The sequence below is a fragment of the Marmota monax genome, unplaced genomic scaffold (genome assembly GCF_021218885.2).
Source record: "Marmota monax isolate L192 unplaced genomic scaffold, Marmota_monax_Labrador192_F-V1.1 WCK01_AAM20220418_F8-fsc00054, whole genome shotgun sequence".
In the NCBI taxonomy this organism is placed as follows: Eukaryota; Metazoa; Chordata; class Mammalia; order Rodentia; family Sciuridae; genus Marmota; species Marmota monax.
The window spans coordinates 2,793,445-2,819,480 of record NW_026692145.1 but is presented as its reverse complement, the minus strand read 5'-3'; the positions used below and the strand labels follow the sequence as shown (position 1 = coordinate 2,819,480).

The window sequence follows — 26,036 nt, the reverse complement described above, 5'->3', positions numbered from 1 at the left end:
CCTCTTCCCCTTATGGAAAAATCAGAACTCTCAGGAATCCTTATATTTCTTAACTATAGATTTAACACCTGTCCATTTTTAAGTTCCAAGAAAAGTTCAGCATGATTTTATGTCTCCTCCTCCCAACTTTTAAACTTTATGGCAGCTGGTAGGAGCTTCAAACTACTAAGCCCAGGACATTCCTTGGGGCTCACAGCATGAGTAACTAAGTACCTAGGGCCTTAGGAGCCAATTCCTGGAGGGCTTTCTGGGTCATCTGGGAGTCTCTAGTTACATGGCCGACTGCATGAATCATTGCACAAATCACTGAAGTCGAAGCACATACATGGGGATGACATTGTTGGTATGACCTCATGTTAAAAGACAACCTGAAAATTGGTTGACAACAATTATTGGTATCAGAGGAGTTGGAGACTAAGTCTTGAGAGCTGGAAAATGTGGAGTAAAAAAAACCTTCTAATAGCTTCATTACTCATAAAACTATCTATGACAAACAGAAAAAGGGACGATGCTGGGTAGGGTTCAAGCAAATTGGGTACAAGTTAGTTAGTAGGTACAATGAGAGAATGGAGCAGGGACAAAGGCAGAGCAGTTGACTGTACAGAAATAGATAAGGGATTACCTGATGCTTTGCAAGGAGCTCATGAGTTGTTGTTTCATCAAGAGGAAATATTTGAATTTTGGGGTCTTTATATGAGCACTTCCCACTCATGTAAAAATAAAGAAGGTTCAGTTCTAGAGAAGCTACAGAATCTACTGGAAAGGAAACCAAGGTATGGGATTAAATCCCCTTTCTTGATTGTATTCTTATCCCTTGAGGGATAAGTGCTTCAGTCCAGTCACAGTGTACCTGTACAGACCATGTATGTATGATATACATTTCTCATCAAAGTGAGTTTAGAAACAAATTTTATAAACAAAAATAAAAAGCAAAAACAAACAGCCAGGCACAGTGTCACATACCTGCAATCCCAGTGAATCAAGAAGCTAAGACAAGAGGATCACAAGTTAATGGTCAGCCTTAGCAACTTAGTGAGAACTTGTCTTAAAATAAAAATTTTTTGAGCCGGGTGTGGTGGCACACACCTGTAATCCCCGTGGCTTGGGAGGCTGAGGCAGGAGATGGTGAGTTCAAAGCCAGCCTCAGCAACTTAGTGAGGCCCTAAGCAACTCAGCAAGATCCTATCTAAAAATAAAATATATATAAAAAAGGGCTGGGGATGTGGCTCAGTGGTTATGTGTCCCTGGACTCAATCCCTAGTACCAAAAAAAAAAAAAATTTTTTTTTTTGTTAAAAAGGTTGAGGAGAATAGTTCAGTGATAAAGCAGTCCCCAGGACTGGAAAAATAAACACATAAAGCCAAAACAAAACAACAAAAAACCCAATTTGGTTTATAGAGAATGAAGATGTGGAGAGAAGATGCACTTCCCATGCTACCTGAATGCTGTAAATATTAAAGATCAGCAGGAGATGGCAGTGTTAGAATTTTCTGAAGAGCAAACTGCCTTACTGACTCTGTGACTATAATTTCATAAAATATTTATTGAGCACCTATAATGCATTACAGATAAGCCAAAGTCCCTAGAGTTCATAGTCTATAAGAGAAAACTCATGAATGATAAGACAATGAATGGACCATTCCCATTTGGGAGTGGGGAAACCTGGGCCACTGAGAACAATGCTTATAGGAGTATGACTCTTTGCACATCCTTTGATGTGACTCAGTCTTGTCCTCCACTCAAACCAGAAGTTTAGGGAGAAAAAGGGTGCAGCTGAGCTCTGCAATGGATTCAGGATACAGCTGGTAAATCTAACTACAGTTCTTTTGGCACAAACCAGGCTGGATTCTGCCTGGAGGCCAAAGACTGCCATATCCCTGATTTAAGACATTGCCTTTCCAATGAAAAATAGCTATAATGAAAATAGCTTATGTCTTACATAAACTTTTAGCAATATAAGACACACATTACCTTTAAATAGCACTCATAGTATTTTGTTACATATAGACTGACACGCTGACTTAAAACAGCTACTTCTGGCTGTGTTTTTTTAAAATCTGGTTTCCATGAGCTTTGTAATTTTAATAGTACCCACTTGACTCTACCCAATGATGAATTCATTCAAAAGCTTCTCCAAAAGAACCTTTCTCAACATCTTGTTTGACCTTGTCTTTATGAACTTAAGTCAACTTTTCTGAGTCTTGGTTTCATCAACATAAAATACGGACAATCAAATACAAAACACCAGATAGTAATAAATTTTAAATTAGAAAAATACAGGTGAAAGCAGGAGCCTATCTGAAATACTGTCCTTACCTTAAACCTGAATGAAAAGACTTAGTGTTGGATCTTGACCCCAAGATGCTCTATACTGAAGGAGTGTGAAGATTAGACATATCTTCTCCAAGGAAAAGAATGAAATGAAGAGGACAATGGGGAGGAGATAACATGATCTCTCTGTTGTAAGAGTCCTCTAATGGTAACCAGTGCAGATCTGGTTAGTTTCCCTTAGCTCTTTTTATTAATATTTATTTTTTAGTTTTAGGTGGACACAATATCTTTATTTTACATTTATGTGGTTCTGAGGATCGAACCCAGTGCCTCACGCATGCCAGGGGAGTGTACTGCCACTGAGCCACAACCCCAGCCCCCTCCCTTAGCTCTTAAACCTTACTCCAGCCTCTCATCTCTCCCTCTGAGTTATTCACTTGGTTAGAAATGTTGACCTTGCTGGATGAAGGGACACCACTCTTGCAGTGGAGAAAAAGAGGAAAGGCCCTGAAATCATTAGTGCTTTCATTGCAAAAAAAGGCATTTTGGACTGCAAGGACAGCATCTAAAACAGCATAATATGGGATGATGGATTGAGCCCAGTTGTGCTAAGTTATATGCATTATACCTTCTTTTAACCCATTATTTATAATTTCCAATTTATTTATGAATTATTTCACTTGATTAAATATTACATGTTAGGACATATTTCAGTTCCCCCCATATATGCCAAAATAGTGACTAAGGAAATAAGTGAACAATGTTTAATTACCGTTTAAACATGTACTGTAATACATATTATCATTTTGATTAAAAGTAAGACTTGGAGTTATGAAAAAGAATCACAAGTGAGGAAATCTAGAACAAGTGATACACCAAATAATTACAGAAACCAACCTCAGTAATACAGATGTCTATTTTATTAAAAAAGTTACAAACAGGTGGACTGCAGGGTCGTCTTACAAAATGACAAGAATGAAATCTATTGGAAAAATTTACTTTTACAAATCTTTATAGGTAATTGTTCAATGTTTGTACTTGTTATTCGAGATTTTACCTTTCACCGATAAAGTTACAGTACATTAGATCCATGATAATAGGTTACATGATTTTATTAGCAGAGCCCTACTGCAGTGATTTGAACAACTCCTAAACAGATGCCATAGTAAAGACAAGACATATATTGCATTTAATATTAATTTATTATCCGAATAAGCAACATGCAATCTATTGAGGAAGCTAAAATAACTTTTGGTCCCTTTTCTTAAAATGTGCTGGAGAAACCACCTTTAAAATCACTTTCCCCTGATTCCTGTGATCCTAAGTGAATTCAAGTTAAATTTGTAGCTGAGGTCAATGACAATGAACACTTTAACAGAGAGAGATAGGGTTGGGGAGCAGGGTAGGGAACAATATCCATAGGAAAGAAACACTGTATAAAAATCAATAATCTGCAGAAAATTTAATTCATCATGAATTATTTGATTCCTTTAGAATTTCACAAAGTTAATAAGAATAAATCATGATCACTTAACCTACTTTGAAATGAGCGTTTGGTTTTAAATTTGGTATTAAAGTGCAAACTTAAATTGTATTCATTTCAAGCAGTTTATAGTAAAAACAATGTTTCAATTGCTTCTATACTTACAATTTCATAAGAAAATTCAAAATTTAAGAGCAAGCGTTCACTTTGGGGGAATTTGATCAGGAATCAAATGCAACACGATTTAAAAAAAGGAAATCAAAGTTTAATCAATTTCTACTCAATAATTAATGGTCATGCTGACCAATAAATCACATGAATACAGATATCACTGTATTTGAACATCACACACAATATAAATTTAAAATTGCCACACCCTTCCATAAACTGTCACTGCATATATTAGAGCTTTCCTTGACAAAGTTATTGAGCGGTTATTATAGATCAAAAGTATAGTTTTGGTTTTGTTTTGTTTTATTTAGAAGCATGTTCAAATGACTAAAGCTGGGCTCCTAAAATCGAGAACTTTGGTGCAGTAGGTGAGCTGCAGTTACTAACTTCTGCAAATTAAAAGCACACAAATAAAACCAAATAAAATCCAACAGCAAAATACTGTCAACCTTACACAACTGAAAAATCTTTGCTATGAAAAGCACTCGTTGATGTTAAAACTGAACCAAAAAAAAAAAATCACTCTTTAAATTTCCTTTCTGCTTCTATACCTGTGTTACTGTTAAAATGTTCAAGTATTCAGACAAAATGTGCTGATTAGGTAAACAACATGGAAGGCAATGGCTATTAGAAAGCACATTTGCAAAAATAAAAAATAGCCCAGAGACTTGGTGCTATTCTCCCTCCTGTTACACAGATTTTGTCTCTACTACGAACATGCTTCTTGAGAAATAACTAAAAAGCAATCGTGATAGTGCAAGAAAACTTTAACAAATATTGCTTTAAACTATTATTCAGAAAGACAAATATTAGGAACTAGAAAGTGTATATGATTTTATTTGAATTCAATTTTACATGTGCAGAAGTCTACTAGATGTCAATTACAAGCCTGACAGGCAAAGCTGAGCTATCTCTGTTTAGGTATACAATTAATTTACCATGGATACAATATCCCTTTTCAAAGGCATTGCTAAGTAGGTCATAACTAAATTTAGAACTTCACAGAAAGGAAAATGTTACTGCCGAAATTCGATGCTGTAAATGAGATTAACACATGTGAAAACCTAATGGAATTGAAAGCTTAACTCTCCAACTAAATGTTCTATAGTCAATTTCCAATAGCAATAGTAACTTTTCAGAATATGTTAATTACAAAAACACAGCACAAACTGCACTTGAGGAAAAGGGATATTCCATCCATACAGGTAAAATGTGATCTTTAGTTTCTTTTTACAACACTGCCACACGTAAACAAAGTCTCAAAGTATTAACCAACCATTTGAAGGAGAAAGATTTTACAAATAGGATGAAGCACTGGTACGAGGTAATATACAGAAGTAACCATTTGTTTAAGGCTCAATTTTTTTCTCCATTATAACTTTCTTTTAAAAGGCATTGAGTAGGTAATACTGAGTTTGAGTATTTAATAAATACAACTTGAGAAACTGATTAAAGAAATCAATGAAAATATTAAAAATTAACCCTTGCATATTAGCCATCAATAAGAACTTAGAAAGCTATAAAAGGACTGATTGATAAAGAACAGATTTTTAAATGTATGGTAAACGTGCTAAGCATTCTTGTTTAAGGTCATTGGATCTTGAAGGCCAAAGACCTTATGCACTTAATTAGATGTATGGCAACATGCTGTAATAGAGACAGGTTTACCAAGGCTCAGTTCTGCAACCCAGGTTGTAAAGTTCTCCAAAGCAGCATCTGTGCAAATTTCCTCTGAGTTTTATCTGCAATTAAGATAAAAATGTCATAAAAATATAGAAATACAGATTATAGTTTAAAAAACTGGAAACAGAAGCAGTAACAAGAGTAAGAATCTTCAGGTGGACTTTCACTGTTTTCTCCATCAGTTTGAGTAAAAAAGCAATTTTCTATGGCCCCAAAATGTCATTAAAAAGTAGAAGCACAGTATTGATGCACTGGATATCACATACTGTGTCTGTGTAACTACTCCAGTTGATTTTTAAAAATTTTATTAGACTTTATATTTATGCAATATTAATGTTTCTTACTAGTTTAAACCATCTTAGAGTATAAATGTGGAAAGTGGTGCTTCTACTTTGAAGTTGATACCTTCATATTTTAACTGGGAATGCTATTAGAATTAAATGCATATTAATTATGAGTAAACTTGACAATGATAGATTTTTCCAATTTAATTTTTTGGTAATTTTTCCCATTCATTTAATTTTATTGAGACAAACTGGCACTTTAAAAACTTTCACCATAAAGTGTTAATTACATTGCATTCTGGGATATCAGAAAGCTTTTTTGGCAATTTAAAATTAAAAAAAAAAAACATGATTCAAACAGTTTAGATATTGAGCACCTACTAGGTACCCTAGTTTGAGCTAAATGCAAGGTGACAGCAGCAGTTCACATTTCCCACTATAGTATGCCTTTTTTCGAACATCCTCCCAAACATAAGGACCTATGTGACTGGGATTCCTCAGTCTCTGCTATTATAGTTAATAGATTTCTGCCCTTCCATTTAATATTGTGGAGGGGGGGGGGAAATCTATCATTCAGACAGATACAATGTCCTTCAGCTGTGCTGAATCACCAACTAGCTTCTAGGGGAATGGAATTATGATTGTTTTTTAAACATAGGAGATAAAAAATGTTATCATAAAGCCAGAAACAAAAGAATAGCAACTAGGAAAGAATGCCAAGTGAAAACAGTGGAAGCTCTGGAAGGGTTCTACCAACGTTTATAAATGCATAATTTCAATTTTATTTGACAGCTGTACTTCTGTAGTGTTCAAAGGGCCTGATAGAATGCTTTATTAGTAGCTGTATCATAAACATGATTACTTTTTTTTTTTAATATTTATTGTTCAGTTTTCGGCAGACACAACATCTTTATTTTTATTTTATGTGGTGCTGAGGATCGAACCCAGTGCCCTGCGTATGCCAGGCAAGCGCGTTACCACTTGAGCCACATCCCCAGCCCAACATGATTACTTTTGAAGAAGGTAGCTCCAATCATTATTGAGATTCTGCCACCTAAACACATTAGAAAAAAGACAGAACAAAATCCTCCTTCATAGAAAATATCATAGAAACAGTTTTTCTAATTAAAATTAAGAATTTTTTGCATTAAAGTTAATTGTTAATTAGGACATGGGTTATTTAAGTCCAGTTTCCTCATTATTAAAACAGTGATAAAAATACTTTTCTCTCAGGGTTGTTGTAACATAATATATGAAAGTACTTTATAAAATGACTGTACAAATGTCATGTATTATTTTCATTTCTTAAGTATTATAAATGTCTAGAAGACCAGGATTGTGTCTTTGATATCCAGACTAATAACGTATGTATTTTTTATTCTACTTTGAATTTTTATACCTATTTAAACAGAACAATATTTCATTACATATACATCTCCTTATGAAGAATTTTTAGGAATTCAGACTACCTGCAATTAATTTAAATTATTAAATTCACTGTAAATTTGAATCCACATTTTCCAAAATAAACAATTACAGAAAGTTGAGATTTTCAAATGTTTGTGTCTCTTAAATATTAAAGACTTATAAAATCTTTAGGTTTTCTCTGAAATCAAACTAAGAAAGTAGTTACTATTTACATCTAACCCAAATCAACATTGATAATACAAACCAGCTTACTGACCATATATATATTAAATAAAAGTTTATATATTCATCACTTCCCACCTCACAAAAGCCTGGTTAACATTTGGTTCATCCGCATTTCACAAAATGACAATAATCCAATGAAATGTTCATATAGATAAATGCTGAGTCATATTCAACATATTAACATTAGATATACCTTTAAACAAAGTATTAATGCTGGCTACTTTTCAAAAGAGTAATATAATTCTGTGCAGTAATAAATCCTGAAGCAAAATCTTGCGTTAAGCAAAAAGGACAGTGTCTCTCAGTTTAGAACTTCACAGAAGGCAGAATGTAAATATTCTTGCTCCACAGTGACAGCAAAATTTTTAGTGTATTAACACTCTTATTCATTTAAAAAGGAAAACATCCCAGAGGCTTAAAAGCAGCTGGTCAAATTAGTACTTTTTTAACTGACAGGACACTAGACACATTGCAAAGGTGTAATGCTGCTTTCAATATAGAACAGATTATCCTTGTCCTTGCTCTCAAGTTTCCAGTAAGACACCCAACAAATCTTAACTCTGGAGGCTTCTGCTCAAACACTTGCTTAATTGATTGTTTTTATTTTGTACTCTTTTACAAGTTTTTATTTAAAAAATAAAAAATTGAAACCAATCAAACAATAGTCCAAACCTTTTGCTCAGTAAATTGTGAAATACAGTCTCCTGAGTGGGGTAAATTGGTACACAAGAGTACCAAACAGAACTGAAAGAACAGAGATCATTATTTATGTCAGCCAGAAGAAAAAGAGAGATTCTTGACTCAAGACTAACTCATCATTTCACAAGGCAACAGAATGCCTGGGATGTTAACAAAGGCTCCTGAAAGGCTTAGCAGTTAGTGAATGTCTTTTTTGCTTAACTGGATTTACCATTTCTCAATACAATGGTATTTACTAGCATTCTTTCTCTCTCCTTTTTTTTTAAGCAAATATAAATGTGCAATCATAGTCATTTTTCTTTTTTCTCTCCTTTGAGAAACATGATATTCTGGGGATTTAACCAAAGAATTTTTTTAAAAATGAATTTTCCTTCATTTTTTACTTGGCATTTTCATATCCAAGTTAAATATTATTTGTATTAGTGAAATACCAGGCTGACATTCTGTTATCTGACAGATGTTACTTTTTTTTTTTTTTTTTTGGTATTGGGAATTGAACCCAGGGTTTAGCTTTACAACCGAGTTACATTCCTGGTCCTTTTTTTTTTTTTTAGACAGGGTTTCCCTAAATTACAGAGACTGCTCTCAAACTTGAGAGCCTCCTGCCTTAGCCTCCTGAGTCACTGGGATTACAGGTAAGTGCCCCCCCATGCCTAGTCTAGAGGTTACATTTTAAAAAATATTTTATGTTTCATTTCTCTATCCTAATTTTCCTGATACTTATGATATGAATGGAGGTGGAATCCTGCTTGAAAGGATGCATACACCCAAAATATTTATGATAAACCCAGGGTAGAAGGGAATAGCTATTTTCCTTATGTCTTAGACTTAAAACTCCCAAAAGTTTAACATGAAGGATTTAATTCTGAGATTTCAAGTAGTGAAACCAGGTCCAGTGATAATAAACAGTAGTGTGATCCAATCCCACTTGCTAACTGAATCAGACCTGGTAAGGTACTGCTCCCCTCAACTGTATTTTGTTGATTTGAGCCTTGCTAACTTGCCCAGGCCGGCCTAGAACCTGCCATCCTCAGTAGTAGGATTACAGAGGTGTGCCACCACACCCAGCTTAAATCGCACTTTCTGAATGTGATATTCCTAACACCGTGGCTAATCAAAGTAATTTGGGAGTATGTTTTTGATTGGAAAAGTTTTCCCAACAGCTGACAAGACTTCAATTTTTCTTAGTGACATTATCTTCTGAATTATAGAATTCCACTGAGAAGTAATCCCATGAGGAGAATATTCCCTGTAGCATGGCTAGAACACTTCCTCGGTGGCAATTCTCCAATTTCATGATGCAATTTTTGTTAATTCTACTGATGGTTCATTCTAAGCCAGAGAGGTAATGGAGTAAAACTCAATGGCTCATATGCATTTCATTCTGCAATAAAAGCCTAATCTTGAGGTTAAAAGGAAGCAATTAAAGAGGGAACAAATATACAAAGAGTCATTCTAATCACCAGACACCTTCACACCCAGAGCAGGTCTAACTAGACACTGTCCACTATGAATAGTCTCAAACCATGAACCCTGTGGGGATCAATGCAGGTCTGGGAGAATGAGAGGTGGCAGAGAGGTAAAAGCAACTCTGTTCTTCCCTTTTACCAGACCCACGCTAGGCCTTCATGGTACATACTATTCCAAAGCATGCTTCTTTCTCCACTCAGTTCTTCCACTCCATTCTGGCTCACCATGTGAACTGGATGACAGATGAGAATTTTAAATAAGCCATTTCTCCCACTTGAAGTGATACACAGAATAGAACAGGAGAAGAAAAAAAGGGAAGTATCCAACCAAACTCCCTACTACAACAGAATTCTACCTGTGTTTTACCAATATAATATTTAACTTGGATATGAAAATGCCAGCATTTTAAAGCAAACAATGATTTAATCTTGAGGATTTTCCCCTCACATTTGCTAAATTCTCAACACATTGTATCTAATGAAAAGCTGGAAAAAAAAGGTTAGAAACCTTTCTGATTCTACCTTTTTCATTCATTAAAAAAATCCTGAAAATGCTTATTAATTCCACTGTATTTAGAAAAAATTTCCACTGGGCACTGTGGTACACACCTGCAATCCCAGTGATTCCAAAGGCTCAGGCAAAAGGATGGCAAGTTCGAGGCTAGCCTTAGCAACTTAGTGAAACTGGTTGTCAAAAGAAAAAAATAAAAAGGACTGGGAATTTAGCTCAGGGGTAGAGTGCTTCTAGGTTTAAATTCCTGGCACAAAAAAAAAAAAAAAAATGAAAGAAAAGAAAAAGAAAAAAGTCCAGCTGAACTAAAATGGCATTCGTAGATTGTTCAGCCTTTGTTAACATCCCAGGAATTCTGCAGCCACTTGAATCAAGAATCTCCCTTTTTCTTCAGGCTGACATATATAATGAACTGGGGCTGACATAAATAATGATCTTTGTTCTTTCAGTTTGCTTCCTGGTGTTTGGTACTCTTATGCACCATTTACTCTATTAGAAGAACCAGTTCCATAATACATGGGAAAATGGATAAAATCTTGCAGAAGACCTTCAAATTGTAGTAAAGAACACCTTTTTCCTCATTTTATTTCTTTATAACTTTCATCAATACCGGGCTGACTCATAGGAATCTTTCAAAACCTGTCTTTAAAAAACTATATTTGACAAAAACATATACTAAATTGTCCATTTAAAGGATAACTTTAATGCACTTCCCCCTTATTTTAAGATATTATCATGCTACTTCTTCAAATACCTTTTGTTTGGAAATAACTCTATCCCATATCCCCTCAAATCCTACCCCTTTCCTAAGACCTCACTCAGATGCTACCACTCCTGAGCTCCTTTAACTCTGTGGTTCTTAATCAGGGGTGATTCTGCTATAGGGGGACATTAGGCAATTTCTGGAGATATTCTTATTTTTCACAGCCAGGAGCCTGGGGGGATGCTATCTCTATCTAGTGGGTAGATGCCAAGGATGCTGCTAAACATCTGACAATGCAGAAGACAGGCTCACATAACAAAGAGCCCAGAATGTTGAGACTGCTTTCTACTTGCTCTGAATTCCTATAGCACTGTGATTTACTTCTTTCATATTATGAGATTATTCGTCCATCCTTCTCAATAACAATGTGCTAAAAAACCAGACTGCCTATTACGTACACCAGTATGGAGAAGCTACGATGTAGTGAATACAACAAGAGAGTTGCAATGACCTGGGTTTATATTATACTGCAGCTGTACAGTAAAAGATGTCTTTCAAAGCATTTGATGGTACCCCCCCCCCCTCAAGTCAGTAAAGAAATCAGAATGATGACTGTGTATAAAAAATCTGGTCATGCTTCCAAACTTCCACTAAAATGTCTGCCAATGTGAGGGTAAAAATCGAGGAAATAATCCTTGGAGGCATGAAGATAAAGAGGAGTTGGGCAAGAGATCCATAATGCAAATTAAAAGGTGGTAAGAAATAAATGTGAGGAATTATCAAGAACAATTCTTAGAGCATTAAAATAGATTTTCCCTTTCAGTTAAACGCAACAGATTAACAACAATGATCCCAGTCTGTCTTACATGCTATTATTTCTAACTTAGACAAGGCACTCCTCTAAATATGAAGGACAAACATCTCTCAAATTACCTTTGCCTGTCAAAGTTTGATCTTCAATCTAGATTTGGGACTGACAGACTTCATAGCTTCATGACTCATAAGCTACAAGATTTGAAATCCATTAGCTTATTTTTTAAAGGTGAATCGTGAGCAAGAATAATCACAAACTTTACTAGCCTCAGATTACTGATTCCAACACATAGCAGTCCAGTCTTATTTGACACTGGAAAAAATCTGCATATGATAGACTTTGTTCTAATAAAAGATTTTATTCAGGGAGTTCCCTTCCAATATTTTCAGAAATTCAGCTGATTAGATATTTTATTTCAAAGTCTATACCTTCATTCATGTATTGCTCTGATAAAAACAAAGCCATGCAACAAACCACACAGGGAACTTGACCTATCAATAGAAAAATGAGTAATTATTAGTATTAATAATTTCCGATTTTTAGTACTTTTTTTGAGACAGTGTCTCATATTTGCCCAGGCTGACCTCAAACTTGCCATCTTCCTGCCTCAGTATCTATTAAGTAACTGGGATTACAGGCATGCACCATCATGCCTGGGTTGATATTTCCTATGATAATTAATAAGAAATATAAAAATAATTGGCTAGAGTTTAAAAAAATCCCTATGTATGCATCCCTGGAGGTAATCAAATGGAAAAATAAGTCACATCACAAAACTGCAAAATGAAATAAGATCAAATAATTCAGAATAAAAAAGGTTTAAAAGCTTTAGAAATTATTAATTTGCCAACTAGCTAACAATGGCCCTCTATAAGAATATTGTTATTCCATTTACCTTCTATAGCTGTCTACATTCATGATGAGAAAAAACTGGCAGAATTTAGTGAGATTTGATCAATTTTTTATAAAGATGATAAAACTAAAACAAAACGTATATAGTAATGTCCTCTGTCCAGTTAATGGTGTCAGTTAGAGAAAAGAGCATAATGGTAAAGATGCAGTCACCACATAGAACTTGTTGAAACCTGAAGCTGGCTTACAATTTAAAAAGAGAGATTACAGAAGCAATAGCATGGGACTCAACTGCCTACGTGTCTGTCCCCTCCTGAAATAACTATACTGCAAGTGTGACACTATCAACAAAAATTAGACTACAGTTGAACAGTGACTTTATAAAAATAATAGATGTGCCTAGATAGAAGAAAATAAATGAGTTTGCAACATATTCTGGTATGCTAAAAGCTGATGAGTGAAAGCATTTTGAATGAAGCACTGTTGTCATCCTTCATTTTCAAAGATGACACTACCTGACAGTAGACCTTGTCTACAAAGATAAATTAGGGACCGTTAGTCTTTTCTCCCGGGAGCACATATGAAGCCAGACCTTTGATTAGGAATCATCTCTGCAATCTGAAATGCCTGTTGCCATTTGCAAAACTGCCTCCTAGACTCGAGGTCAGCCTTGGCTCAGAAAGATCAATTTCATTCCTGATATTATTGGGCTAGTCTGGCATTTGCTGTGGTTTCTCAGTCATCCACGATATTGTTTGTTTTTATCTTATTATCTAAGTGTTACTGTCTAAGTGAGATCATTTGCTCCATTAAAATCAAGACTAAAAATACTAAAATATGAATAAAATAATTTCATTTTAAGTGCTAAGTTTTATATAATCTTACTTTTTCAAAACTTGTTTCATTAAAAACAACCTTTAGCACTTAACTCAATGAAAGGTATAAAGATTTATTTTTCTTATTAATTCCATTAATTATTAATTGGGACAGCACCTTCTAACACATCACAAATGATTTAACCAGATTCTCATTTGGACCATATATTCATAATGAAGTCAATGTATATTGTGGCATTATAATTTGTTATCATCACAGGTCACTTAAATTCCTCAAGTGCAAGGTAAGGATGAACTTGATTAAATAATCATCCTGTTAAATCAAGCACTTTGGTGATGGTAAATTGATGGCTTCAATTAAAGCAACTCTCTTGTCTGGAGTATAATAGCATAAATGCATAGGAAACATCACAAAACTAATCATATTCTGAATGTTCTCCAGTGTATTTTAGATGTTAAATCAGCAAAACAGGGTGAAGGTGTATTATCCTTTGACTTACCCCAAAGAAATGTTATTAATAAGGCAGAGAGGGAAGAACAGCAATTCACTTTAAAAAATAAATCTTTCAAAAAATATTTTTAGTTGTAGATAGACACAATACCTTTATTTTGTTTATTTAGTTTTTTTATGTGATGCTAAGAATTGAACCCAGTGCCTCATACACTACTGAGTCACAACCCCAGCCCCCCAAAAATAAATCTTAAAGGTGGGAATATTAGGCATTTTTTTTACCTTTGTTTTGTTTATCTGCATTTTTTAGGCTTTCTGCATTGAATATTGACTATTTTATGTTGAAGAAAACGCCATCTTAAAAATAAAGAAATTTAAGGTAGTATCCTATGTACTACCGTTAACCAGATTTTTGTTATACTTCATCAAAAAAAACCAAAACACTACCTAGTTTATACAGTTTCATTAACAACTAACCTGCTCGGTATGGCCATGATTGAGGTTATCTTTTTACTGGACAACACAAGTTGTACAACACTGATCTTGCTTCTCGGGCAGTGATGAATAGTTCATTTGCCTGACGATCTCAGCAAAAAGTTCATCCACCATTGATTTACTTTTTGCCGATGTCTCCATGAAAGGGCAGCCCCATTCTTGAGCCAGAGCTCTGCCTTCTGAAGACATAACCTCTCTTTCTGGTTCCAGATCCACTTTGTTTCCTACTAGGATTAGTGGGACTTTTTCATATCTTTTCACTCTGACAATCTGATCTCTCATTGGCTTGATATCCTATTCAAAGAATCACAAAGAGAAAGAAAAATTATGTGTTTGCATAACAGAGGCATTATAGTATCACAAAAGTCATCCCTCCATAAGTACATAAAGCTGAATCCAAAATAAAATCACACACCCCAATAAAGAAAACATCATTATTTTTTTTCCATGAAGTAGATAATTTCTATAGGCCCTGCTAAATGCAGGTTGTGCACTAACCTTAAAACTTATATTATCACTTCTCCCACCTTCAGTCTATACTGATTAAAAAAATCAAGTTTCCAAACATGATTAATCCATTCATACATGAGGATATTTGGCCATCTCCCTAAACCTGCCTGCTTGTCATCGCTCCCTGTAACACCTGTTATCCAAGCACAGGATTGCAGCACTCATGCATTCCTAGCCATTTAGCAAGAGGGCTTGAGAGAAAGTTTTTTAGGTGGGAACAAAAAAATACTTTGTAATGCCTAGAAGAACAGTTTTTAAAACAGATTAATACACTCAAATTGAATAGTATGTCTTTATTACAATAAAATCAAACACCTTAAAATATACTTAAGTACAGTAGAAAATATTGTCATGGTGATCACCACTGAAGAAGGATAATGTAGGGGGAATCTGGGCGGGAAGAAGTCATACTTCTCTTTGCCTATGTTTGTTTTTACTACTTGATTTTTTTCCCTTCCTGTACTACTTTTCTTGAGTAATTACAATTAATTACAGAAGAAAAGAGTCTTAACAATTTTCCAGTAGCAATAATTTTGGGGGAAGGTGTATCAACTTAAGACAATATTATAGATTTAACTCTAGCATTACAATTTTTGTGATTTTCCTTTCCTTCTTTTTTTTGAAAATGATGGTTGAATTTATTGTATATACATTAGAAAATAGTCATTTAAGGGACATAAGTCATAGTAACAGCCAAGTTCAAATTTGCTGTTTGTGATTTGCCTTAAATATAAATGTGTATTTGATCTGAATAGTTACAAACAGAAAATTTGTGGGTGGGTCAAAGGGAAAACAAGGAATCCAAGAACATTTCTAAAAATTCAGAGTGATCTTATATTTGCAACAATTTGGTTTGATCCCATATCAATTCTGTCTTCAAGGTTAAACTTCTTTTCCCTTTGCCCTTACAGAACACAAGTTCAGCTGAGAATCCAAACTTACGGCATTTGGGCTCAAGAGTATAAGTCTCTCTGTTGAAATAATGCTACAGGTTTATACTGCCTATTTATGTGTATAACAGAAGAGGATATAATGGAAATCTTGTGAAACAACCTTCAAAAGACTCCCAGTCTCAAGAGGGTCAGCTGAAAGAATAACAAATCTCCTGAGAAGCCTTTAGAAAGAAAATGTCTGTCAAATAGCACCTTTAGTACTTTGGTACTTTTGGGGGGAAAATGCTTTATGCTACTTTTGTCTGGAATTTAATCCTACATAAAATGAATTTTAGTTTGGTCCCAAAAGCTTTCATTCATTTACTTCAAAGTCATCTTTTAAAAATAATCTCTGAAGTTGCTATAGGAGGGTACTGGAAAAACTCACGATAGTACTTTAACTTAAAATACTAAAGAATGTGAAATTAACACATTGCATAGGCTAAAGCACTTAAAGTCTCTCAAGTAAGCAACACTAAGTGCATACCTTAAATGCAGAAAAAATATCCATTTCCTAAATCAATGGAGGTCAATATAATGGGTCAATATGAGGTTATTTATTTTCAAAGAATAAATAGCAACATTTATTGCATATCTTAAAATAACATTAAATCTTCATTCTGTCTCCCAGTGAAGGACAGGACAGATTTTCCTAAAAAATTGGACCACATCCAGTTTGGCTACCCTGCTGGGGTAAGAAATCTGCACTTGTTCACTGTTTCCAGACTCACATATTTTCTATAAATATAGGATATGATACCAGAAATAATCTGGATCAAATGTAGAAAAGGAGAGTCATTCTTGATTTCTAGTGGTTATTAATTCTAGGTACTAGCCATTCCCATGGGTAACTTCCCTTCCTACTACATGCCCCCAAGTAAGTAAATAAGTAAAATGCCTAGAAGGCAGGTCTTGAGTTCTTCATCTTGCAGCACTAAGATTTATGACTGTAGTTGAGAAACTTGGGAGAGAACAGAGAGGGGGTGGGAGAGGAAAGCAGACCCAGGACTTATCTATTCAAGAGATAATGGGCTCCAAATAATTTTTTCCTTTCAAAGCTGTCTATTTACCCAAGATTATCTGTTAGATGTTGTTCCGTGAGTAGGTTAATCAATACTTGTTGAATTGAATAAGCAACTTCAGAAGGTTATATTCCAGGTTAAACAAATTCAGACCGATATATCTCATTTTCATTTTCTTTTCTTTAAAAATAACTTTAACATATTTGTTGACGCTCGTTACTTTAGCACTGTCTATACAAACCACCCGATACTTTGATACTTTTCCATGTCCAACTTTGAAAAGGAAAACACAGTCATTAACGCACGGTTCAAGCAAATCAAAAAGTCAACGTAGAATTACCACACCCCCTTCTAACAAATTACAAGACTCGGTTAGGTTACCTGGAAAGACTGTTGATTAACCAGACTATAAACCAGGATGAAACCTTGGCCGTTTTTGATGTAGAGATCTCTCATGGAGGCAAACTGCTCCGTTCCTGCGGTGTCCAGAATTTCCAGCACAGAGGGGGAAGAGTCCACTTCGATCTCTTTGCGGTAGAAATCTTCAATGGTGGGGTCATATTTCTCAATGAAAGTCCCGGTGACAAACTGCACAGTAAGGGCAGATTTGCCAACCCCTCCGCTCCCTAACACCACTACCTTGTATTCCCTCATGAGTCTCACCTTCTCTAACTCCTACCAGAGTAGGGAAAAGAACACCCCGCTAGCTGCGCTGTGGCTAGCCTAGGCGGAAGGTGGGCGGAAATCTGCGAACTGGGGAGGAGAGTGCGGAGAAGCACAGGGCCCGACCGGGGAAGAAGAGGAAGTTAAAAGAGGGGGAGGGGAAAGAGCGGAGTGTCGGGTGGGTGGGGATGGGATGGTAATGCCCTTCCTATAGGAACTGGAGCCCAGGCAGGGGGCGTGGGGAGGAGGGCGAGCCTCCGAGTAGCCCAGCGAGGGTGGGGAGACGGAGCACGCCCCCAGGAGGGCAGGGGTGGGGGCCGAGGAAAGGGCGTCCGAGGAGGAGCCCGCAGACAGGGGTTGCCCGGCACCCCTCCCCCGCCCTTCACACAAAGGGGCCCAGGGACCCCGCTTCCTGCTAGCGCCACGGAGTCGGTCCAGGCCTGCGGGCTCCGCTCCAGTCACCGCAGCCGGGGCGGGTCTGTGGGCCCAGGCTCCAGCGGGGGTCGTCGGCCTGTGAAAGGAGAAAGGCGCACGTTACCCGCCTGACCCCTGCCCCAAGCCGGCGGCCCTGGCTGCCATCTCTCCCAGCTCCCACTCAGAACAGGCTGCCGCTGCAGCTGCAGCCGCAGCCGCAGCCGCCACCGCTTACCCAGCTGTCCGCACCAACCCGGCTGCCTGGGAGACTGTCAAGCCAAGGCCATGGCCACCCGCTGGCTCCTATGTCGGAGGGCCGCCCCAGCGCCGCTGCTCGTCAAGGGGAAAGGGGCGGGGGCCGTCCGGCGGCGCCGGCCGCAGGGACTCTAGGCGAACCCACCTCTTTTTTTTTCTCACCCCCCACCCCCCACCCCCAGCGTACACCCGGAAGGGTTTCCCTGACACACTGGCTGAGGTGCCCCAGTTACCCCAGACTGGACGGGATCACTTCCGGTGGGGAAAGTCCCACCTCTCCGGGGCGAGCCGGGTGGCGCTGGGGCCGCGCCCTGCTCAGCGAGGTAGGCGGCCCAGACAGTTTCAGGTCGGGGCTAAGGCCTTGAGAAAGTGCCCCTCTGAGAACCTCCAGCGTTTCTACTTTCCCGCCCGCCGCTGCTGCTGACTGTCCCTCCCCTAAACCCGTTGAAGTCCCTTGGCTTCTTGGCCTCCACCAGCTGGGTCTGAGCACTCGATCCGCTTCTTGGCCCGGCGAGGACCGCCAGCTAATAATCTAGCAATCGGGAGAACGTCAAACATCCCTGGACTTAAAGTTGCAGGAAAAAGAAAACAGCTCAGGAAGTTTATTATCTTTGCTGGTATTTCTTCCCACTTGATCTTTTTCTCAGACATGTATACAGACTGCCTTTAGACTTGGCTTTGGCGCTTATTTCATATGTGGTGTGTTTTACTTAGCTGTGCCTGGCAATTAAATACACACTGTACTTTTATTATCCAGCAAATCTGCCTTGACTCCGCTAGCAAATGCCAAAGCCACTCCTCTTTTTTAAAATACCAAGACTCAAAAACAAAAGCATTAGACTTTCTACACGGTTTTGTTCCCATTTGATTTGAACCACTACACAGCAGAAAAAGGTGACCAATATTTAAGGAAGAGTTGATTGGACATGGTCTAGGCCTGTGGACTACTTTCATTTAATTTTTGATTATCTGCATGTATAATATTTTGCATGGTTGGCTCTTCCACTTTAAAGTTTTGTTTTAAAGGCCATCTTTCTTAGCCACTAAAATTCAAAAAACAATAACTCTAGAGTTAACACTAAGTTTCCATTTTTAGATAAAATTGTTACTTCTTACATATTTTTCCCTCTGCTGACTTTCTACTTGTAAACTTTGTGTCAGTTCCACAGGCCCCAGGGTCAGAAGTCTAGGTTATATTTTAGGTCACTCCATTTTTTAAAAATTCAAGTTCACCCAGAAACTGAGAGATTCGGTGGCTAACTTGGTGAAAATGACCCCTAATTTCCTTAGTTAAAAGCTGTAAGGGCTAAACTGTATGAATAGACATGTATACCCAATCCAAATTTTTAGACACTAGAAAACAGGCAAGTCACAGTAGTGTGAGGTTCCACTGTCCCTCCTCAGTATCCCCCAATGCCACTTACAGAATTCAAAGGACAGTTTAGCTCAATTTCTCCACCGCCAGAAGCTGGTACAATCTCTCCAGCGAAGTCCCCAGCACTGATTCTAGCTGTCCTGGGCCCTGCCTGATATCTGAGGCACTGCCCTCTGCTGGAAGAGCTTTGGTCTATGAATTATGACTCTCCCCATAGGTCACTGCTCCTTCCACACGTGCTGTTGCTGATTTGGAGTTCTGCTGCTCATGTCCCTGACTAGCTGTCTCCAGACTGTCTGGTGGAATCCTCAGCCCTCCACCAGCCATTCTTGTAACTGAATCTGGAAATTCCTCTTCTGATCCAGCTAATGTTGAGCAATCATATCAAGTCTCTGCTCTTTTACTAAACTGGCACAACAGAAAGTTTTATTATTTATTTATTTTTGAAGTCGTCTCACCTGTTGGCAACTCTAATATCGCCGAGTTGTTGCCTGTGTTTTGGAGAGAGTTCTTTGTTTTTCCATACAGTGAAAAATTCTACTGCCCTCAGTTCAGAGTCCTGTTGAGTCCCTCTCACCAACTATAGGGTGGACAAATGTCACTCATACTCAGTCTGAAGAGGTTTTCTAAACTTTCTTAGAAGGTGTTAATTTCACCACTGATTAGGAAAGTCAGCAAATGGAAGTAAAAGTTCTTTAATTATTTTTTAAAACTATTTCACAAAATTAGATACTATGCAGCTATTTACATGGTAGATTGGTAAGTGCCAATATGAAAAGATGGCCAAGATATATAGATGACAAAGGCAAGATACTGAACAAATGTATGGTTGCTCTCATTTATATAAAATACATGCGTGCAGCTGGGTAGTAATCTTTGCAAATCAGGAGACTGAGGCAGGAGGGTTGCAAGTTGGAGGCCAGCTTGGACAATTTAATAAAGCCCTCAACAACTTAGCAAGACTCTGTCTCAAAAAATAAATAAATAAATAAAAAGGACTAGGGATATAGCCCTGAGTTTAATCCCCAAAAGTGTGTAATATAGCCATTCAAATCTGAAAAGAATTTTAAACAGCAATCAGGTTTTATTGGGGAAAAGGGAGTAAAGTAAATATGTGTGTGTGTGTATTTGTAATATTTATAATATTTCTAAAGGAGAAACAAAAGAAAGTTGTTCATCACCACTTTACTGGGGATCCATGGACAGGTCTGCCCAATTTAAAAAACCTCCCTATTCCTGCCCACTCTTCTCAAACATCTCTATACTTAGAAAAGCATTTCTCATACATTATCTCAATTGGTCACAGTTGTTTGATAGTGTACTCTCATTAGGCAATGAGGGTAGAAAGACCAATTAGAAGAGTGTGGTTTGGCAGTTAAGAGGTAGGGCTCTGAAATACAGTGGAGGACATTTAAATAGCAGCCCTCCTACCTTCTAGCTGTGTGACCTCAATTAAGTGATTTCACAGGTCTGAGCCTCTCACCTGTAAAGGAGGATAAGAATTTAAGATGTGAATGTAATGAACCATTAAAAGTAAAGTGCTTAATTCAGTCCCCTGCACATTATGAAGCCTCAACACATTGCCAGCTATTTGGTTTTTATTTAAAAGATGTAATGAAGTGTTAGGGTTTTAAAAAATAGAGAACATGGGGAGGAAAACAAAACATTTAAAACCGAAATATCTCAAAATTGCAGAAAAACAATTCAGTTCTTTCCAAAAATATATATTGTTAAGTTTCTCTGCTTCCTTTCTGAGGAAAAACATTATTTTCATACTAATATATCTACCAATATGTATCCTATGTGTATATACATGCATTCTTAAAATTATTGCAAAATTAATCATGCTATAAATATTATCCTGCACTTGCTTTTTCACTTACTATATTTTGATAGTTTTTTTCCCATCTCGGAACATAGATTTTCTTCATCCCCCACCCCCATGGCTGTACCATACTTTAATTACCCAACTCCCCACTTGAGTATAATGGTTGCTTTCATTTTTTTTCACATTCTTTGTGCATATATTGTTGCCAGTTCATCTTTAGGGTGAATTTCAATAATTGAAACAAAGAGTACTCACACTTAAAATTCTTCTGGCAAGTACTGCCAAACTGTCCTTCAGAAAGGTCACACCAATTCACATTCCCACCAGTGCAGGATGACCATATTGCTTTCTTTATAACCCTAGGTATTACTAATTTTAGCATTTTATGGCTATTGTTTCTTGCTTTAGGGTATCTAGAGAACTGGAAAATGCAGGGTAGTGTTTTAGAAGGAATTTGGGTGTCAGAGTCCTAACACTGCCCTATTCCAGCTACAACTCCAATTCTTTCATGTGTAAAATTGGGCATGATAGCAGTATCTTATACATATAAAATAAGCAAGACAAGTCACTCAAAGCATTTAGGCTTCAAAAACACTAACTGCTTAATAAATCACTCAGATAATAGGCTCAATGATGGAGATGGGGGAAATTCTCCAAAAATCATGCCCTTGAAATTCAGAACTTTTGCTTCAATTCTGTACCAATACCTTCAGAGAAACTATTGCTCAATCAGTTTCAAGAACACAACCAAATTTTTATGGTGGTAGCAAAAAAATCTTAGGGTATAAACCATATACAGAATATGTAAATTAGCAGTGCATAATCTGAATTTACAAAATTAGCTTGGCTCAAGTTTAAAGTGATTTTCAGGCACCAGTTTCTCACGTTGATTATTTCTCCCTCCTTTCAAGTTGGTGCCTTTTTCCAGTTGCAATCCTTATAGCTATTGGCTGTCTTGGATCATTTACCCTCACTTTTCCCTGCCAGGTGAATTCTTTTGCCTTTTAGGTCCTTAGTCTACCTACAGATGTCTTCTGAAGGGTGTCTCCCCTCTTATTTCAATGCTTTAGGAACTCCCATTGATACCACTAAGAGTGTTCAGGATTCCTTCTAGCTTCTAAGAAATCCAAACTTCCCTTTCAAATCCTACCCCTAGCTACATCAGCCATTGTTCCTGCATGTCAGGCTCCCCAGGTACACAGAACCAATTTTTTAAACCTTTCTTGCCACCTTCTCATTATAAAAATAATGCTGCTTGCAAAAAAGTTTTTAAGTAAAGGTGCAATCCTACCACCCACAGAAAATCACCATCAACATTTTAGTGTTGTTCACAGATTTTCCTGAAATAAAGAATATTTTTTAAACTGAGAATGGGATCATATAATTTTGCAAGCAACTTCTTTCAATTATTGAAACATCGTTTTTGTACAAAGTAGTAAAAAGACTTGTGCCATGTGTGGTGGTCCTTGTTATCACAGGGACATTGGAGGCTGAAGCAGGAGGGTTGTAGGTTTGAACCCAGTCTCAGCAACTTAGTGAGAGCCAGTCTTAAAACAAAAACAAAAAGGGCTGGGAATTCAGCTCACTTGTAGAGTGCCCCTAGGATCATTTCCTAATAATACACATGCACGTATAACCATCATCATGGTCTTTCCTACAACCTTAGTTGGTATTAATCATGTTCAACCCTGCATACCTGGAATCCTTCATCCAAGCACTGGAATTTCATGGGAAGGTCTGCTTACCTCAGAAGCCAGTACCCCAGCCTGGCCAGGCAAACACTCCTATAAAAACATAAACCTTATTTTGTAGGTGTGACAACTAAGAAAATTCATTCCACAGAACTCAGGGGCCTTCTAAATGGGTTGTTTTGAATAGAGTTCGGATCTCCTTCTTCATTTCATTTTTAATTTCAAAGATAGTAATTAGGAAATCATTTTGTAGTCTATTAAATATTAATCTATTTATTTAATCTATACAAACCTAAGGAATCTATATTAATAATAACCATACCCCTAATGTACTGCACTAGAATGACCTGGAGGGGATGTTAAAACACAAATGAAAATCTCAGATTTTTTGATTCAGTAAGTGTGGGGGAGGGTTGATAATTTATATTTCTATGTTCCCAGATGATACTTTTGCTACTGGCCCTGAGACCATACTTTAAACATCACTTCAGGCCATCACATATGGAAGGGCCTGAGTTCCATCCCCAGTATTGCAAAGTTTACACACACACACACATACACACAGCCGGTGTTCTAGGATGTGATAGAACTTTATATCAGGCCTTTCCTACTCAATATTCATAATTATAGTTATTGAATTCCTACTGTGTGTCAAGCACTTTTATAGCACTTTTGAGGAAGACAGACAATGAAATCAACATTTATAGTATGGTGTGGCAAGTACTACAATAAGGACATGACCAGGGTGCTATAGAGGGCTCAGGAAGGGCACCAGGGATGGTTTCTTGGAGAAGGTGATTGGGCTGTAGGCAAAGACCAGAGGAATTGGCAGAGGCTAGAGATAGATAAAGAAAAACCTGTGAAATAAGCTATGGAGTTTGGCCTTTCTTGAAGGTTGTAGGTTTTTTGTTTTGTTTGGGATGCTTTTGTTTGTTTGTTTTTGCTGTCTGGGGATTGAACCCAGAGTGCTTTACCACTGAGCTACACCCCCAGACTTTTTTTTTTTGAGACAGGGTCTCACTAAGTTATTAAGTTGTTTAGATTCTTGTTATGTAGTTGAGGCTGGGCTTGAACTTGTCATCTTCCTGTTTTAGCCTCCCTAGTTGCCAAGATTACCAGCACGTACAATGATACTGGCATGAAAGCCAGTGTTACAAAGGTTAGGTAGCACACTACCCTGAACAAAAGTCTGAGCTAAGAATCCAGGCCCAGATTAAACTATTAGCTGTGCTGCTTAAGAAGATGTTCCTTACTTCTCTGAGTTTCCCTTTCCTCAAGTGTAAGGGTAAAATAGCATCTACCCTTTTTAAGTGTTTTGAAGATTAAGGATAATTACCTAAATGCCTGACATATGGTAGGTGTTTAACAAAGGGTGATAATGATCAGATTTGAATTTTAGAAAGGTGAAATTGTGAAAGGCATACTTCTCAGATTGTTAGAATTCATTTGGCACTTCCAGGCAAGTTCAAATAAGGCAAATACTCTAGAGATGAGGAAACTGAGGCATATGGCCAAGTTCACTCAGCCAGTAAGTGCACACTTAAATGGAGAACTGGTATACTAAATTTTTCAAACCTTATATATTTAATTTTTTTCTTTTCCTTTGTAGGTATAACACCACCAAGCACAAATGTAATCTTCTTGAATGCTTCTACTGTCAACATGATTTAATTAATACAAATAATTCAACCTGTTTTCAATGATGCATATACAAAACATGCCAGTTTCTTCATTAGAAGTCATTCTTCCCCTCCCCCATTTACAAACTCATTCTTTTTTATAAATGGTCATTTGTAACAATTACATTCAACACCAGATTTTGTGTGTGTGTGTGTGTGTGTGTGTGTAATAGAAACTCTTACTATGAAATTGAGTTTTCTTTAATAGTTGAAAAGTATGGTTATGAAAACATTGCAGACTCCAGTCCCACCTGATGGCAACTTTAAATTTATCCCAAGTGATTCAGAACTTAGAGTGAAATTGTGACTTAACCTGGGTCTCCATGCACTCTTAGGAATTTCGCTAGCAGGTAACCACAAATTGGAATAGTTGGGCATGGTGGTTCACACCTGTATTTCCAGGGATTCTGGAGGCTAAATCAGGAGGATCATAAGTTGGAGGCTAGCCTCAGTAACTTGGCAAAACCCTGTCTCAAAATAAAAAATAAAAGGGCTGGAGATGTAGCTTAGTGGTAAAGCCCTGCTGGAGGTTAATCCCAGTACTTCTCCTCCAAAAAGATATTGCCTAAAGATTGAATTCTTGGACATTAAAAAGACTGGTGTCTGAATACTTTTTTTTTAAAAGGCTGATATTGAAGTGTGAGAAATTAGGTGAAAAATAATGTAAAGATAAGATAGAATTTATTGTTTGATATAATAGGTCATCATTATTTCTGTTTTAAATTCTCAGCAACTTTAAAATCTTTATTTAATTTTTCTTATTTGAGACAACTAACAGAATATGCAGAATTCTGGCACTAGGTGTCAGCAGAAGATTAAATTAGAAACATCCACCTTGTTTTTTGTTTTTCTTTTCTATTTTTCTATATTTTTCAGAGTTTTAGAACAATAAAAATAAAGTACATGTCCTGGATTTTAAAAGAAGACAGTGCACATTTCCTCATTTGCTGTGAGAATATCAGCACAAGAAGTGAGTAGCAGCTCAAAGGCACCTGAGGGAGATCACCATGGCTCAAGGAATTATAAGACTAAGTTTTACCTTCATTTAGGAAATATTCTGGAACTAAACTTTCCATCAAGCAAAAATATGGGGATTCAGGAGTTTTGAGGTAAGGATGGGGAGGGTGGTCAGACACACTCCTGTGAACCAGTTCTAATCATTTACACATGGAAATATAATGTTCAAGCCAATCACAATGCTTGTACTGATAACTCAGTAAATGTTCTTTCCACGTGGATAAAATTAACTTAGAGGATTGCTTTGAGAACCAAGTGAGTTGGCTGATCCTAAG

At 37.1% G+C, this 26,036-nt stretch overlaps 1 protein-coding gene across 2 annotated transcripts; it reads right to left on the bottom strand.

Annotated features, from left to right (window-relative positions):
• Nucleotides 1-3,169: 3,169 nt before the first annotated feature.
• On the bottom strand, nucleotides 3,170-19,703 carry Rap2c (RAP2C, member of RAS oncogene family). Of its 2 annotated transcripts, none has more exons than XM_046467968.2 (4): nucleotides 19,596-19,703; nucleotides 17,221-18,013; nucleotides 14,358-14,669; nucleotides 3,170-5,667 (listed from the first exon to the last, which is right to left on the bottom strand). In XM_046467968.2, the coding sequence occupies exons 2-3, from the start codon at nucleotides 17,491-17,493 to the stop codon at nucleotides 14,391-14,393; spliced, it is 552 nt and encodes a 183-aa protein (XP_046323924.1). In that variant the 5' UTR covers nucleotides 17,494-18,013; nucleotides 19,596-19,703; the 3' UTR covers nucleotides 3,170-5,667; nucleotides 14,358-14,390. The 2 variants fall into 2 exon arrangements, with proteins under 2 accessions (XP_046323924.1, XP_046323920.1); XM_046467964.2 differs by lacking the exon at nucleotides 19,596-19,703 and adding an exon at nucleotides 18,152-18,345.
• Between the last annotated feature and the right edge of the window lie 6,333 nt (nucleotides 19,704-26,036).